The 18,414-nt window shown below is 40.7% G+C and overlaps 1 protein-coding gene across 32 annotated transcripts in view; it reads left to right on the top strand.

Moving 5' to 3' along the window:
• ZMIZ1 (zinc finger MIZ-type containing 1) overlaps positions 1–18,053 on the top strand; it is a 335,481-nt gene extending 317,428 nt beyond the window's left edge. For 31 of the 32 annotated variants that reach the window (XM_085583388.1, XM_085583392.1, XM_085583390.1 and 28 more), the window contains 5 exons: positions 181–249; positions 748–995; positions 3,745–3,908; positions 9,574–9,822; positions 13,411–18,053. In XM_085583388.1, coding sequence (XP_085439514.1) covers positions 181–249; positions 748–995; positions 3,745–3,908; positions 9,574–9,822; positions 13,411–13,518 — 838 coding nt within the window. In that variant the 3' untranslated portion in view covers positions 13,519–18,053. The remainder of the gene's footprint in view (positions 1–180; positions 250–747; positions 996–3,744; positions 3,909–9,573; positions 9,823–13,410) is intronic. The other variant, XM_085583395.1, reaches the window with a different exon arrangement.
• Positions 18,054–18,414: the final 361 nt, after the last annotated feature.

Raw genomic sequence — 18,414 nt, 5'->3', positions numbered from 1 at the left:
CTAACAAAATTTACTTGAAGAATGTGAACAGCTTGTGGACACACACAAGTGTATGTTATCTATTTGATGTAAATATCCTGGTAATGTAGATGTAGAACTAAAACTGTTTCCCCAAACCATTCTGTCCTAGCAATATTCTAACATGAAGTTTGCTTTTTTTTTTTTTTTTTTACCTTTTAGTAAAACTGCTCTCTTGGAGGGCTTGGAAGTTGACCAGTATATGTGGGGTATTCTGAATGCTATACAAAAGTAAGTGATCACCGTCCTGATATCCAAGACTAAGCAACTAGGAGTTATGGTAATGAGTACTGAGATAATCCCACCAAAATAGATCTTGGTGATTGAACTTGAATATTCTATTGCATGGCGCCCTGGGGGAACCAAGTGAATCGTTTCCATCTTCTTTGTAGATATTTTTTGGGTTATCTCTTAATGGCAGAGGGAAGAGCCAGAATGGAGGATTAAATGCTTTCTTATATTTACAAGCAGTCCCTCTGATTCAGAGCTGGCAAACCACATTGATATGTTTGGATTTCATTGTGTGGATAAACAAAGAAATATGCTCTTATGGTTGCCTTTTTTAAATTTGCTTTCTTTTTTTTACTCTTGAAGAGTAAAAGATCTTACTGTTGTATTACACCAGAACATTTCAGAAGATTGGTTACCAAGCAGATTCTTATGGAAACTTCAATAGAATTGATTTTTAAAAATTCAACTTATATCCTAAATTTTCACATTATTTTACAGCTCCGAGTTTGAAGAAGTTACCATTGATCCAACTTGCAGTTGGAGGCCGGTCCCTATAAAGTCAGATATTCACATCAAAGATGACCCAGATGGCATTCCCTCAAAAAGATTTAAGACAATGAGTCCAAGCCAGATGATCATGCCAAATGTAATGGAGATGATTGCAGCTTTGGGTCCTGGCCCATCACCTTACCCATCCCTACCTCCTCCTCCAGGAGGCAACAACTCCACTGAATATGGTAACCAAGGTTAGTTCCATGCCTTTGTGCACCCAGCAGCTCACTCTAGCCCTCAGTGGTTCAGCCAGCCTTGTGAGACAGGTGTGTCAGTGCATCTTCTCAGAGTGATGCATGGGACAGCAAATGGTGTGGCTGCAATTCTGAAATTCTGCCCAAGTCTTTTCAGTTAAGGTTCATCTGTTCAAAAGAGTGTATATTTTAGTAAGTATTATATTTGAGTAACATATTGTAGTATTTAGTTATTTTGTTTAATATTTTAAGTATTTGGTGCCTGTCATATTCATAGTCACGCAGCCCTCCCTGAATCAAGAAACATTGTATGTTGCTTTCTATATTCATGGCCTGCCACAATAGACATATTTCTGCATTTTTTTTTTTCTGTGCATTTTCCTTCTGTTCCACTCTCGAGTGAAAACATTTATTACTACGTAAGTAGAAAACCTGACCCATTGACCCTGCTACTTGGGCCACTAGGTTAGCTTGTGGCCAGGTAAGTGACATTCCATAGGCCACCAGAAAAGGGACAACTTATAAAGAGCTGCTTTGTAAACACCTTTGCATTAGAAAATTACTTTTGAGTTCCTCTGCCCATGTGCTACCAGATTGAGGAACAGGGAACTAAATGCAGGCAATGGAGATAGATTTTCAAATTACTGGTATGTTGTGAATAACTCAATTATAGTGACAATTCTGAAAACATGAAACCAGAGACTGTTTCTTTTACAAGTAACATGATATGAGTCAGTTCAGCTCTGGGAAAAGACCAACTGTTCACACTATCAGAATCCCCAAATTGATTACAAGGTGATACATGTGCTTTTTGCAGGCGTTGAAGAAAAATATAGATTGCGTGCAAAATACGGTTAATTTGCTCCAGTGACTGCAAAACTGATGACAGATGATAAAACTTACAAGGTTTTCAAACAGATGAATGATTACTATAACAAAGCCAAGAGCACTGAATCACATTTTTTTCCCTCATTTAGTAGGAGTGAAGTGCAGTCAGAGCCTGAGAACAGAGCTATTCCTCACCATATTTCCAGCTCATACTCAGGAGCAGACAGGATAGCCACGTCACACGTGGGGTTTAGGCTTTGTTGTGAGCATGGCTGCCTAGACTGTTATTTTGCTGCCTTCCCTACAGGTCCTGCAGCACAGGTAGTGCCTGCTCCTTGGAGCCCTGAGTCCCCACTGGCAGGTGAAACCCACGCTCTCCTATTTGCCCTGCAACAGGGATGTCAGCACAGTGTGCCAGATTATCCTAAATGTCTGACAGGTCACTCACTCAGCACTTGGCACTGCTCTTGCTGCAGAGAGGGGTTTGCTGCTGCATGGCTGTAACTCCCTGGGCATGGTGCCTTTATCTTTATTCTCCATCAATATGTGCACTGAAACTTAGTGATTGCAATTACATAATGTCCTCTGATTAACAGTTCTTTAGAGCAATGTAGTAGTAGTATTACTACTGTGGTGTATGTTTGTTTATTTGGGTTTGACAGGAAGCATACGGAAGTTTAATTTGCAAACATAAGAAATATTCAGTACTACAGGACCACATTCCAGCTGTGTGTTAATTAATTATTCTTGATGCAAGGCAAGACCAGCTATGTTCTGTGAGACTCATCCAGTTTGCAGATTAACAAAATGAGAATTAGTAAGGCTCTGCAGTATTTACATGATAGATCAAAGTCCTGACATCTTTGAGAAGTACTCTTACATGGCTAATGACTACTATTCCTCCAAGATTAAACTTCTGCTTGTGAAGCTGGCTAAAGAGCAAATGAAGCAACTACTTCAGTTTGTCAAACTCCCTTCTTGAGCTGAATATTTAAAACTACTCTACTTCTACTGACAAATTTCAGGCTCTCTGTGCAAGCTCCAAAGCTATGCTGTTATTTCAGAGCTCAGTATCATGCAGTTCAGTTGTTTGTATTAAATAGGTGAATGGTTTTAGTTCACCTTTTGCTGTTCATGGCAAATAAGCCACTAGAGCTGATATCTGAGTTGGAAATGTTAAGAGAGGAATCTTGACAAAAATTATGAAGAGTGAAATCCCTGTATTGGGATACCTGCTTGCTTTAGAATTCAGAAGATCCCTGGACTGAGGTGGGCTGGATCCCTATGGACAGTGGTCATACAGTAGTTGTCCTGCAGAGCAGCAGGGGACTCCAGGCCTGCTTCAAGATGTGTGTGTAAATCCAGTCAGTCAAGTGAATTTTATAAATTTTCTGGGAGCCCTAATTAGATATGAACACCTCTTCTATGCCTTTTATGAAGGGATAGAGTAGAGGCTGTGTTATGAACTCATTGTGGCATCTTTCATCAGAAGCTGAAGCAATGCTACAGTCTTATTGAGTGTATAGAAGCACAGCCACAAATAACACAGGTGTCCTATAAATAATCTGGGACTTGGGCAGTCAGTCTCAGTTACACTGAGATGCTTCCAGATACGAATATCCCATAGAATTTGATATCCTGTTTACTTCTCGGCATGGTTAAGTTTATGTGGTGACTTGGCAATAGTTTTTCAAAATGCCAGCAGTTTTCAATTAGTTCCAGCACATAAATGAATTACTGAAGCAGCCAGTGTTTGGAAGCCAAGTGCCCTGTCCCCACTCGCTCAGCAGTGGGGCACAGCTTTGTCAATTCAGTGTCACAGCTCCCTGTGCTGTGCAGGGAGGGCGTCACATCACACAGCTCCTGCAAGATACTGGGAGAGATCAACACTGGAAACAAATCACATCTGTTTCTCTTTCAGGCAACAGTTACCAAGGTCATGGCAATTTTGACTTCCCGCATGGGAATCCTGGTGGCACATCTATGAATGACTTCATGCATGGGCCACAGCTGTCACATCCCCCAGACATGCCGAGCAGCATGGCAGCTCTCGACAAACCTCTCAGTCACCCCATGCAGGAATCTGTAAGTAATGGTGCTGGGCACGTAGATTCTCATTTGTGGGGGTAAGGAACTCTCATCCAGCTGATGGACTTACCTTATGAACTCCTTTGACTTTTTGTGGTTTCCTCACTTGGGAAGCTGGAGAAATAGAGTAGTTTTGAGAAATGCCAGAAGTGCCAATTTTTAGTTTCTGACCATTTTGAGTTTTTAGAAAAGCATTTCTGCACTTTTTGAATTGTCATTTAAGCTTGTTTATCTGAAAGAAAGAACCTGGCTCAGTGTGCTTGTATTAATCATTGTGCTTTGCTCTGACACATGAAAAAAAATGTACTTCATTCTCTAGGCCAGCAGGACTGTGAATATCCATCTCCAAGAGACAGCTTGTTAAAGCAAGATATTGGATGACTTCAGAGCAGGGACAATATCTTCCCTGGCTTTTTCTCTGAGGGCAAAATTTGCATCAAAGCATTTTGAGGGGGAATACTACTCGAGAAGCATGAAAGGCACTTTTAAACTTCTGGTAATAGGACAAGTTTGCAGATTTCAAGGAGAGACACTGCCAGTGGTCTGAAAAGATCAATGTAAGAGACTGAAAAGTAGAGGTCCCTCAGGTTTCAAATGAGGCAGAACTGTGTATTGGAAAAGCAGCTTGCTCAGAGCACTGAGTTTTCTATACATAACTTTATATATCTCCAGAAAATGCAGTACTGCAGCAACTAGGTGGTAGAAAAGCTACCAGCAGCATTTAGCTCTCAGGCATGGTTAGTTATCTATTTTAACTCTGTGTGTGGGGTGTGTATACATCCTTTTTTGTTCATTTAAGTTGCAGAGCAGGGGGTTTAAAGTGTGCTGTAACTGCACAGGAAGGATGTTTAACTTGACAAGTCGTATGTGCTGTGTCTTTAGTGAATCCTAGAAAGCACAATTTCAGAATGTAATGAGGAAACATGGTAGCAGATGCTCAGCAAAAGCCTACTCAGTCAATGTCTCCTCTAGCTGGCAGTGGGTTTTCCAAGGAGGATGGTGAGAAATTGAAGAGAGTGGAGGAAGAGTTCTTGTATAGTTTGGAAAGAGTCCAGGTACCAAGACTGTCTGCAAAGGAAGAGTCCAGAAACTGTAATGACTTTACCACTTTACAGGCTTATAAAGGAGGACAAACATGCTGCAAACATAGTTTTTGCATTGGCAAATTCTGCATATACAGCACCGAGTGGTCAGAATTCTCTGCACAAGAATCAACCACACAGTAGTGAGAAGAAATGGGTGAACCAGCCTGAACCACTCACAGCTTCTTTCCTTCAAACCAAAGTCACAGGGAGTTATTCTTTGCTTCCCATTATCGGGCACCTACCTCTTGACTTCATCAGCCATACCTTTGCTGTGGTAGTTGCCCTGGTGAAATTTCTAAAGTGGTAGGATGTGAAGTAATTGAATATAAAAGTGAAGAATTTGTAGCTTTTGCAAAATGGGACTGTTTATATATAGCAGAGGTGGAAGTTTCTCAAAGCTATGCACATTCCAGAGCTGTGGGAGTATATCTAAGCAAATGTTAATGGACATCCAGTTCTGTGGGCCAATCTGTACATAATACTTGCTTATGGTAGCTGGCAATTAAAGTAAACCTTTGCCTCACTTCCCCCTCATCTATCATGATACTCAAGCAATACCATTTGGGAAAAGGGAGCAGTGCTAAAGCAGATTCCTACATTATGTCAGTGGCTGGTTTTCAGTAATGAGGATCAGTTTTCAGGTCTTTTAGCAGAGGAGAATTAGATTAACCTTGTCAATATGGCTGTGCAGTTTTCAGTCCACATTTGAGATCTCTTAGTGCTCCCACACAGCCTTTTCAGTGTTACAAAATCTCTGCTTTCCTCTTTATTTCTTATTGTCTCTCTTTTGTTCTTTTCTCTCAAAATTAACTGTTTGTCTGTAGCAGACACTCAAGAAAGGCATCTTTAAAATCACTGCCTTTAGAGAAATACATGCCTTTAACACATTCCTAAATTGTGTAGTTGCATGTCTTTGAGGAGACGCTTCATACAAAAACAACTACAAACAAATTGTGTGATTGAACCAAGGTTTTAAGATATTGCCTTATGTTCTTCTCTGGCTTTGTCTTTCCTTTTACACAGTTAGCAGCTTTTTGTAGTTGCACATACTATTCACTTTGGTCATTTACAAGGTGAGCTGGGATTGGATGTTCTGTCCCTTTAGACCTGAGGTCTCTCTTACTGGAGCTGAATGCTGCTGAGGAAGTTCCTAGCAGTCCTGTTTTGAAGATGTATGTGGTGGCCCTTACACAGTGGTAGGCAGAGAAAGTTGATCCCTCCAGACATACCCTGTAGGTCACTCCAGGAAATTTGCTCAGTATATTTAGGGCTGGGTAACCAGGGATGGATCAATCAGAATTTCCTTCCCTTAACACTGCTGTTCCACTCCTATAGAAGAAGAAAAAAATCAGGACCTGAAACGTGACCAGAAGACCTCTTCCCCAGCATAGAGTGTTTTCAGAGCTGTGGAACAGATACCACAACAGTGCAAGATTGCTACAGAACAGCTGCCACAATCATGGCAGCTCCTGTTTGCTTTCAGAAGTTGTAACCACATTTTAGACAATGGAGAATTCAGTTAGCTCTAGTTTAGTGCCTCTTGCACACAGTATAAGGAGTGACTGAGCAATGGATGATGGCACCATAGGTTTATACACACAGGGAGGTGATATGAGCTGGTACTACTGTAAAAAGTCATTGCTCTTGTTTCTATTTTCACTTTTCCTTCCCCTCACACGTGCAAAAGTGTTACTGCAGCCAGATCATGAAGTGATCTGTACCCAGGTACTGATGTGACTGGAAACTAATTCAGGGGCAGGATGGGGAGATTGAGTGCATATCTACAAGGTTTCACCTTGCAAACATGGCAAACAGGTGGATGGGAAAAGTGACCAAGAACATCAGCAGGGTAGGCAGGATGGCATCTTTTAACAGTTTTGGTAGCTAACAGCAAAAGAGTTGGTAAAACTGTGACCCTGGTATTGGAGAGAAATATAAACCATTGACTTAACCTGGTGATTTTTTTATCACTAATAATTTTCTCCAGAAACAGAAAGAATATTGCTGTGTAGTGGCAGGCCCTATTACTCCACAGCTGTACATCTCAGCACTCCTAGAGGTCACTGTTGGGCTGTAGAGTCATGTTGCTCTGTGCTATTAAGCTGAAGATGTAGTTGTCTGCTATAATCTTTTCTTTTATAGACTGTAAATGCTTTAAGAGTGCCAAAGCTTATGCCACTAAAAACAACTCTGGAATTATCTTAATGTGCAAGCAAAGGAACTTTGTTACACTCTGCATTCATAGTGAGGGTCAGTGCTTTCAGAATAAAATGGTGGGAGTTGCAGGTGCAAGTTAAACATACGCAAAGTGTGTTGCTTACAATGTGTCTGCACCATAGCAAACTTATCATCAGTTAGCTGATGCAAACAGAAAATATTCCAATTCTAAGCATTTCGCTTTTTCACTGAGGGGCTGGTGGTGTCAGTGGCCTAAGTCAGATGGATTTGGAATCTGCGATGCCTCTTCAAAGAATATGATTGCCCTCAGGCTTACAATAAACAATTGGTCCCTATACACCCATTGTCTAAGTACCCAAGTGACTGTGTTATCAATGAAATACATATTTAAATCTTTGCCTGTACAAACACAGTGTAGAATTTATAACCTACTTATTTGTTTTGAAATCTGTCTGAGAGCATATGAATGCCTCTCCTGGTTAAAATAATTATTTATATACACATGTCAGCATGACCCTTGCTTTATGCATTCAGGGATAAATTTAAGACATTCTTCAATATAATCCTGTCTGGTTTTGGTTTATTCCAGAAACTGGTTTCCCATGTTAACAACACTATCATAAATTGCTTTTTATTTTTTGTTGTTATTATTAAGCTTTCTAATTTCCACACTTCCTGTTGCACGTGTCCTCAATGAGTGAGGAAGGAAACAGTACTATTAAGACAGACATCTACTTATACTTAGACTCCTGCAAAGTTTTTGGGCTGCAAATTCTTTTACATAAAAGTGCAATCTGTGGGCAGATTTTGTACAAATTTTCCCCTACAGTAACAAGAGTGTTGGAGAATGTTTTTCAAGAAGTCAGACTACGACCCCAATGGAGAAATGTGTATCAGTACTTTTTACCATTTACTTTAAACTCTCCTATGAGATAGAGAGCCAAATACCATGCAGGTAGAAAAATTTCCACAAACCTTCATAATACCGAAGTATTGAAAAGGACCTCCATGCAGCTTAGTGTGACTGTCCCAATGGATCAGTATTCAAGTTTCAGTTTTCCTAAACGTAGTGAAAAGTATTTTAAAAAATACTTGTTTCTCTATTTTTTTTTTAATGGGAACATTTTAATTAAGTTTTGTAATAACCTTCCTTTTGCTTTCCAAAACTGAAAGCTGAGGTTAAGATAGCTTAGCAGTTTATGTGATATGCAAGGGTGAATACTGACATAACATTTTGCTGGTTTCTGTTGGCTTGGCTGGATGAATTTCATGCTGTTGTTGAATGTATTTGTTCTTTTATTTCAGCTTCACTTTGTCCAGTATGTAGCATTCCTCAGAAAATGTTTACATTTTTTGTTTCTCCATATACCAAATTAACATGAGAGATCTGATTCTGAAACATTCAGACACATCTTTCTTGTGGCACCAAGGTCAAGCCCCAGAGAACCCACTAGCATTAGATGTGACAGAAAGGAAGCAGAAGGAAGAATTTTACTTGTGCATTTTATTGCTTCTCCGTCATGTGAGAAAAGCTTTTCCCCCATTCAGTAATGTGGATTGGTAGTTTATTCCCCGCAGAAAGCATAAAAAACATCAAGCTCTTGTCAGACGACTCATCAGCAGCATGAATACAAAGCAGAGTGTGATTGTTGGCTTAGTTGAAGTTAAGGCAGTGTACTTTGCAGTCAGCAGGTGTGCAGCCACCCACACCAGCTTGGCTCATGGTGGGGAATGTGCTTCCTGAGCTGCCTTGGTTCTGTCAAAACCTGGAATATCAGCAAGGAAAACCTTCAGCCTTTAGCAGGGGTGTTGCATTCTGAGAAGAAAAGGAGGAAAGGAGCTGGTGTTTGCAAGATGTTTGTAAAGAGCTGAGACAGGGATAAGCTGCAGTGTCAGGAAGCTCCTGAACAGGGGAGCTGAGCAGAAATGATGCATTTTCTTGGTTAATGAGGTTCCTGGCATAGGGATCATTCAACAAATTCTCTGTTCATTCATAACATTTTTTAGGGCAAAAGCATCTGCCTTGCTAATGCTGAGCAGCGCCCATAAACCTTCTTCCCTCCTCTTTGTGGTGCATTGTTTTGCATCTTCATACACAGTTTTCCACATTACAAGGAAGCAAACCAACAGCACAAGTTCAATGTGTTTTTTCCCCTTGCAGACAACCTTCAAAGAGCTGAAACACTTCCTCCAGCATTGGGATATGGAGTTTCCTTTTCCATTGGCGCTTTTTTTTCTGTTGTTGTTGTTGTTTGTTGATTGGTTTTGCTGGGGTTTTTTGTTGTGTGTGTCATTTTTTAATTTATTTTGTTTTCTAACATGCAGTTACAGAGTCAGGCACCGCGAGCACTGTACCTTGTGGCCTCACTTTCTTTTCCTGCTTTTTTCCTCCTCCGCAGATCCCTCATCCCGGCAGCACTGATCAGTCCCATACTTCCATGCAGCAAGGTTTGCACGTCCCTCACCCCAGCAGCCAGTCAGGGCAGCCATTACATCACAGCGGGCCTCCTACCCAGCAGTCCCGGCAGCCGCCCCCGGCCGCTTCTAGCAACCATCCACACAGTGACCTGACCTTTAACCCCTCCTCAGCCTTAGAGGGTCAGGCTGGTGGACAGGGAGCACCCGACATGCCGGAGCCCTCGCTGGATGTAAGTCTGTGTCATACTCTCATCTGCCTGCCATGGCGTGCGCTTCGCATCGCGCGGGAGGGCGGGGCGGGCAGGGGACGGGACCCGCTTCCACAGCACATGCCATCCTCATGCTTTGGTACATGGGCGCAGGTGCTGCAGCCAAGGTGACAGGGCACTCCTGACCTGCTGGGAGGACGGATGGTTCTGCTTGGAGCAGCTGCGTGGTGTGCGAACCATAAGCCTCTTCCTAGCACCAAGGCAGGCATCTCTTCAGGCGGCAGCTCAGGCACCAGGCTGGGAGCCATCTCCTCCTTTCCCAGCTCGGCGCTGGTCGGGCTGTGCTCTCCTAGACCCTGAAGCTGTTGCAGTGCCTGGATAGAAGGAGGGACAGAGCTGTGTGTGGTTCTGACTGTGGCGTTGCTGTGCCAAGTGAGCTCTGCGCTGAGCCCTGCGGCACGTCCTGGCCAGCGGGAGCGGGATCTGTGCTCCCCACCCACACTGTGGCACTGTCCCCGCTCCCTGCAGCCAGAAACAGCCTGTGCCCTTCCATACCTGCTCTTGTGGGTGGCTCAGCAGCATAAGTTCCTCCTCCCAGTACACCACACAGGGAAGTAAACAGCAAGGACATATTCTGCCTCCTTAGACACCATGGGAGGCAGCTCACAACTAAATGAAGTCTAGTTTTAAGGCCAAAAGTAGTGTTCCATCTCTTAACATAGATTCAGTGGAGTTGGAAGTGACTTACTTGAGGTATATCTCTCTGGTTAGCCATCTACCTCCCAAAATATAAATCCTCAGCGCTAGGATTGGATTTTTTGTTTGAGTCATGCATTCCTGTTTGTGTATCTTCTGTCTGTTCCAAAGTCTGCTGCTGCACAGTTAATTTCCTTAGAGATATGTTCGCTTCTGTGCCTTGGATTTATATCTGTATTTGCTGTTGCTGTATACTTGCATCTCCCCTGTCATGCAGGAGCACTGGGCTGGCAGGCAGCCTCACAGGGGAGGGAAGGGGCTAGGGGACAGATGGAGGCTCCAGGATGCTGCAGAACAGTGACCAGTGAGGCAACTTCTGCCGTTTCACACAATATGGTTGTGTGCACATCCTTTGGGAACAATAGTTCACATGGTAGTTGAAATTCTGAACCCTTAAGGACCCTGTCTGAGCAATACTGAAAGGTGAAATTAAAATGTCTTTTTTTTTCTTTTAATATTTAAGAAACATACAGTATTTTGTTATGGATCAGGCACCCATTCCTTGGTGAGAGGTAAAGTACAAAACTCTGTACACTTACCACAGGACTGTGGTTATCGCTGATGAAGGATTGCTGGATTCTTAACAGGAGGCAAGTGCTGTACAGTGTGGGAACTATAGTAAACTTACTGGAAATTCCTGTGAATCTGATCAGATTTTAGTGGGTGTGTTGTGGAACCTGGCTGAATATGCAGCAAAACAAACAGGGCACTGTACTGGTGGCAACTTGGCCCACTCCCTACTGACACAGTCACGGTCATTCTGCAGGAATTCAGTGAGATGCAGTCTGAAGTTTAACCTGGGTTAAAGAATCCACCTCATATGGATGCAGGCACAGACAGGAGAGATCTGCATGGGTGCTTGTGACAGCAGAGGCTCAAGACTGAAATAACTCTCAATTTGCACTTCAGGAGCACAGTACACTTCTCCAAACTCTACTGTAAATCTGGCACATTCCTGTAGCTTCTCTCCCCATCACCCCCTCACAGGCCTTGGCACTCCTCTCTCTTCTGTCCCTGCTCCAGCACAGCACTCTCAGTTCCCAGCAAGTCCTGACTGAGGTCTCTGCTTTTCACACCAGTGGGGCAGGAGGCCAGCTGTGCTGCCTGACCCCTCTGACTGTGGGAAGCTGAGGTCACCCTGACGACTCAGAAGACTTCAACTTCACAGACTGAACTTCACAGACTGAACTTCACATACTAATGTTTAAAACTTCCACTCTTAAACTTTTAAAAAAATCCCCGATATACAAGAATGAGTCTCATAGACAATTTAAATTTTTAAGAACAAGTTGTAAAATTGCAGGACAAATTCAATAACTTTTTTTATTTCTCCACACTTGGTGGGGCTGCTGTTTTCTTTTGGACTTTTTTTTCTTTTTTGATTTTTTATGATATACTCTTAAAAAAAATTATGATAGTAGGTGAAGCACATTTAAAAATCTCATAACTCCGTACAATGACAATAGCATTTTTACCATGAATAAAATGAGGTGGTAGCTTAAGAAGAAGATTCCTTCTGGGAGATTCTGTTTATGTAAACTTCACATTGCATTATTTCAAAATGCTTAGAAAGCAATCAAATTTGTTTGGCATTTCATGTTTAGCTTATTGAAAAATTTGTTTATCCATATAATGTTAGAAAATAAAGTTTAATTTGCACAAGAGTAATAGAAGCATATAGATTCAGTATTTATTTGTTAAATTGAAGTGGTCAGGCTTTTGGTTTTATAATATTTGAAAACATAGAACAACTTAAAATTAATTTCTTGTACCTAAGTTTGTTAAAACAGTCCATATTTTTCTGTATTTAAAACAATGCAGAACATAAAAGGCCTTTATTACAAACTGTTCCTTGCCATTTTTTATATATGACACTTTTATATTTGCCTAGGAAAGGGCAAGATGCATTATAAAGCAGAAAACATTGCCTGATGTACAAACCAGGAGTTATGATGTGCTTGTCATCTGTCAGATCAAAAAGAATGTGTTGTGATGGTTTGAAAAACAAAATTTTATAACTGGAATACAGTATTAATGGAAATACAAATTGAAGTCCCATAGCTATTTGTTTTCTTGAAAGCACTGTGCAGATTAGGTCATCTTCTGTCGGATAGAGTGTTACACCTGTGACCCTTTAAAATGTCTGGAATTGCATGTAATGCTGTAGTCAAGTAAGTACTTCCAAGCACTGTAAACTCCTGCCACAGAAAGGAGAAGGACTCACCCACCTGCCTTGCCACTTCTCTATCCATACTCCTCCTCAATTTTTTTTTTTTTCCACTTCTCCTGATTTGTTGATTGCTTTAACCCTTGGTGAGTTTCTTGCTTCAGGTCACTGTCCCAGAGCTTAGGTCAGTGCACTGAGGAGTTCTGAGGGTGAGGAAAGGCCAGGGCTGCCTCCTTCTGTAGGGTTGCCAGCTTTGGGTGGCCATCAAAGTGATGTGTGAGAGCCAGACCAGCCTTTGCCCATCTACCTTAAGGCTCAAATATGCATTACTCAAAGTGCATGTTTCAAATGTTTATGCAGTGTTTTCTAGGAAGCATCCATAATGAGCATTTATCTGTAAGTTTTTGTCAGCATCACGAGCCAGGCAATATGATGGGGAGGTGGATTGAGAAACCCTAACTGAGATGATAATGTAATTCACAGGTAAAAACTGAGTCATAGAGCCTTTCACAGGCAATTGGATACTGCATCATCTGAGGGTGTTAGGCTTGTGACGCTGCCTTCTGTTGTATTTGGATATATTGTTATGAAAACCAGATTCCAGGAATGTGTGGTGTTTAATCCCTTTCTTTTCTCAATTGTGTTTCTGTTATCTGCAATTTTTATTTTATCTTTGTATTTTATAGCTGCTTCCAGAACTCACAAATCCAGATGAGCTGCTTTCATACCTGGATCCTCCTGATTTGCCAAGCAATAGCAATGATGACCTTCTGTCTCTCTTTGAGAACAACTGAAACCATATGTATTCTCTCATCCTTTTCACTTGTTCACACGTGTGTGGCTGCACAGCGAGGAATCATAACACTCCTTTTCCACAAGAGAAGAAAAAAAACCTCACAACTTGATCCAATGGTGCACTCCCTGCTTTCTTCATCTCAGAACTGCTTTTGTTAGCTTCAAAGACTGCGAAAGCGACGGGAGAAAATAATGCAAAAGTTAAATAAATGCAGTAATCTCCGAGTCTGCCATGCTACATGTGACAAAGAAGCATAGACAGTTGTGCAGCTATTGGAAACCCCATTTGGTGTTCATCCTCTAGAGAGAGAGTTCTGTGATAAACATAGTGTGAAGTATCTTGGCAAAACCGAATCTTGGCAAGGGAAGAAAAATCAACAGAATGGAACTGTCTTTAACTGACCCGTCTCAGAGTGTCTTTACAATGCTTGTTCTTCCATTTTTTTGAAACTGTATCTCCCTCTACCCCACCTCTCCTCTGCCCCCCTCCAGCCGTGGGTTTGCCTTGGAATTATTGTCCTGGCCACACAGAAAATGAAAAAAAAACCACCTACAAAGCTCAAAAAAGCACAAATCCTACAGTCAAGTGGCAAAGCTAGGGAAGACACACAGGCCTGTCAGAGGGAGCAGCAGTTTAGCTAATGCGACTTCAGTCCTGAGATCTTCAGGCCGCAGCCGTGGGTGTCAGGATTTCTGCAAGCACAGGGATCTTTACCATGTCTTTGCAGAGCATTCCTCTGGCCCAGCACACAGATTGGAAGCACCCAGGAAATTTTTTTTTAAAGTTTGCAATGTTTAGGGATTTTTGTGATTTGGTTTCAAATCAGTACGATTTCTGACTGTGTTAACATCCAGCTGTAGAGATTGCTGTAATAGATCTTTTTGCCATGTATGCCATACATAATGGAAAAGAGAGGGAGGGGGGATGCAAACCAAACTGTTCTTGATTATTACCTACAGCCTTCGGTGCCCCCAGAGTTTGTGTCACTGTCTGTACTGCACAATGCATAGTAAGACAAGCTGGGTTTGAAGGCAGCGAGGAAATCATTGCAGGATGGAGGGAGAGTAACATCATTTTCTGCATAATTATTTTTAATAATCAGCTTGAGAAGGGGCATTGACATTGGACAGACGTCTTACAGCTTCATTTTAGTTTTGCTTTGCTTTCTGTTTTCGTGACTGTTACAGATACTCCCGCCTTTTTCTTTTCTTCTCCTTCAGTTTCTTTTTTTAAACTTTGGCTGCTGGGATGAGCTCTTCTGAAGGACCGAGTGCGGGGAGAATAAGTACCTGTCAGTAGATTGCTACTGCCCTCAAGAGACCCTGCTGCCATAATTACTGTCTTGCCCCTGTGATCTTTGCTTCTCGTGTGGTTGCTGCTCCTGCATGAGCTTCCTATTGCTTCTGTGCCCATTTCTGTGCTCTTTGTCTCTCTCTCACTCTTATAAATGATGTACAGTAGCTGTGTAAGAAGTGCATGTGTGCCAACTTTGCCCTCGTGGTGCAACATTTCAGCTTTTCCCCACTGTACAGTTACTGGTTTTGTTCCTTTTGATACTAAAGCATATTTGACCCTACTCCTTTTCCTCTTCCCAAATGCAATCAAATGCCCTTCATTTGCTCGCCACAATGCGTTTTAAACTGAAGTGCCAGGCAAAATTTTGTTTGTTTCTGTCAGTTTGACTAGATAGCTTCCTAGCCCTCTGTGTTTAGTTTGCAGTGCTGTAAATGGCATGCTCTGTGCTTACAACTCTGGGTTTGCTTTCCTCACCAAAGTCATATTTGTAAATTCTCTGCATTTTTTGTTTTATTTTGCTCTTTTTGTTAATGTTTCCCACTACTGCTGTACATGCATTGTGGTATATATATGCTAGTCAGCAGCACCTTGCTGTAGATATTAAAGGAAATGGCGGTTTAGTTCTTTTATTTTCCAGTAGGAGTATTGAATCTGTCAAACGTATTATGTAGAAATGGTCCCACACTTATATTTTTCCTCTTTCAAGTTTTTTTAAGAAAGGCGCTGTTCATTATGCAAAATCAATTATTTTAAGAATTGCTATTGTAAATATCTTTGTGAATATTTTAGTATCGTCTTTGATAATATTCAACATTTTCATGACCTGGTTATACTTTTGCTGGTGTTTTTAAATACCTTGTCTGAAGAAAAATATGGGTCCTTTTTTAAAAAAGAAAATTGAGGGTTCTTTAACAGAATAAGGGAGTTGGGTTTTGGGTTTTTCCCCCCCTGTTTTCTTTCGGTAAGTTAGCCCAAATTTCATATCCATTTATACGATGAATGAATTGATACATCAGGCAGTACCTGGATAATCAGGGCCCAGCTCTGTCATGAAAACATAATTGTGTTTGCCTAGGGAAAAAGTGATTGCCTAGGGAAACAGTAACCCCAACTGATCAACCAGTGCTCATTAACTGTGGGTGATCGTGAGCTGGTAATGGCAGAGTTTGTTCATTTGCCCAAGTGAGCAGAACACGTAGGACCAGCTGTCTGACCAGGTAAAGATGCACTAAGGGAAGCAGCAAATCTGTATGGTACCGTATTTATATCGCTGTACTGGTGCTCCAGTCTCTGAAACTGGGGCAAAGACACTTAGGGATGTTGGTGGGTGGGGGAGGGAAACAGTATAGTATATTTTATTCTGCTTAGAAGTGTCTTTTTTCTTATGTAGGCTTGACAACCTGTAGAGGATCTTTGCAGAATATTAAAGATACCTTGGTGTAATACATGGTAATATGGTTGTGGTGTGGTGCTGCTATCACACAGTTCCTAGGAAAGACCATTGTTCAGTTACTGATACGGATGTGTTGTGTAGCCATTTTGCTGTAGTAGTTTCCCCCTGTTTTATTGCTGCATTTTTTTATATAGGTCTGGAAGTCATGTGCAGAGGTGGCTAATGTTAAACTGACTTTATGCCCTTAGTGTTAGTTTTTTTTCTGTTTGGGGGGGGGGGCAAGTTCCTTAAGCCATAGGTTTGGGAATAAAGAAAATTTCTCACTATTAGTTGGAACTGGTTGCTCTGATTTTTTAAATTGATTCTATTTCATGTTTCATTCTCCACTGATTCCTGAGCAGCTAAGTTAGTCACCTAAAATTAATTTTCTCTTAAACACAATATTAGTATTTTAAGCCAGGTATGTTAAGGATTGACCTTTTGCTAACTTCTAGTATTTAAAATGTATGATTTAAAAGTACCTGTTGGAAAGCATAAAGGGAAAAAAAGCCCCATAGATATTTGCAATATGTTTGGAGCAGTGTTGGCATCTGCTTTGTACAGTAATAGATGATTAAAGCAGACAGTTGACATCTTTAAACTTACAGAAATATTTGGTTTCTAAGCAGAACTTAAAAAAGAAAGTACAATTTTTACCCATCACCCAAATGTTGGACATTTGAGACAATTTTAAAATTTATCTGTCACCTAAAATCAGGTACTGTATAGTGAAGTCAATATGAAAAAGCTTCTGAAAATTTAGTTATTTTTTTATCTGTTCACTGCCATACTAAAGTTTAGAGGAAAAAACCTAGCAAATAGGGTAATCACAGTCATTTCTTTTAAAGCTTAATTATTATATGAGATTCCAGTAGTATTTTTCTTCTTTTTTTTTTTTTTTTTGTTTTTTTGTTTGTTTGTTTGTTTACCTTTTAATCGTTTCCCTATGGAAGTTCATCTGGGAAAGAACCCACAGAGATCTACAGTTCTGCTGCCAAGACATTATTATAGGACTGACAGTACACGCCAGTGTCTGCAGCGGAGACTCAAGGGACAGCTGTACATATGTAAATGACAAATAGAGACATGTTAACAGAAATGCATTCATTTTCCTTGGAATGTGCATTGTTTTTATTTCGCAGGAAAAAAAAAAGCTTGAAGCTCCATCTTATGTGGAAAATGAATCCTGTTTGTTAGCGTTTGTGGAGTCTCAGCATTTGTTCCACTTTCACTTCTGTAATATACTCTGATCCTTTGTTTTGTTTTGTTTTATCTACATGTAATATTTAGCTTATGTGTACTAGTCTATCACCTGTGTATTTTTAGGGTGCTACAGAAATAATGAAGAAAATACGGGGATTAAAAAAAATTAAAAAAAAATTGTAACCAAATTCATACTTTGTACAATTTTTGATATCACGATCAGAGGAGAATTAAAAAAAAAAAAGTACAATCTGAGGTAACATGCAAAAATGGCCATTGTCTTTGTTTGTACATTGTATGTACAGTACAATGCAATCATTTCATACTTTAAACTGGTCAGAAAAAATAATTGTGATTTTTAGTCTTGCAAAACTGTATGTAGTTAGATGATGTGACAACCTAATATTTATCTAATAAATATGTATTCAGATGAAACCTGTATATTAGGTGTTCATGTGGTTATTTTGTATTTAAAGATCAAATTATTTGACTATTGCTAGACATTTATATACTCTGTTGTAACACTGAAGTATTCTCATTTGCTCATGTTAAATTTTTTTTTCCTAAATAAATTTGCAAAATTAAGGTCTGAATAATTGGCAGCTGATTTGTAAATTTTGAGTTTCATTTTGAAACCATGAACTTCCCTTTTGTCCTCCCTGGTTTGAGTTAATGTGGAAGTCAGTTGCATGAGGTGTACCTTTTAATCAGAGCAGGATTTGTTGCAGGAAGGGAAAGGTGGGAATCACCTTGGAGACCAAAGAGAAAAAAAGATTATGAATGCAAATATGGGATCACACAGAAAAAAGTCCCTGCCAAGCAAGGCATTAATAACTTGTTGTTCTGTGTGCAGGGCACTGCCTCTCTCCCAAACAAGTAATAATTACTTTGAAATTAAATCTTAACGTGATATGAATAAAAGGAAAGGATGGCTTCTCTCTGGAATTGGCACATGTGGAGATA

The sequence above is a fragment of the Lonchura striata genome, chromosome 6, assembly GCF_050655825.1.
Source record: "Lonchura striata isolate lonStrDom1 chromosome 6, ASM5065582v1, whole genome shotgun sequence".
Lineage (NCBI taxonomy): Eukaryota > Metazoa > Chordata > Aves > Passeriformes > Estrildidae > Lonchura > Lonchura striata.
This window is presented reverse-complemented; position numbering and strand designations above follow the sequence as displayed.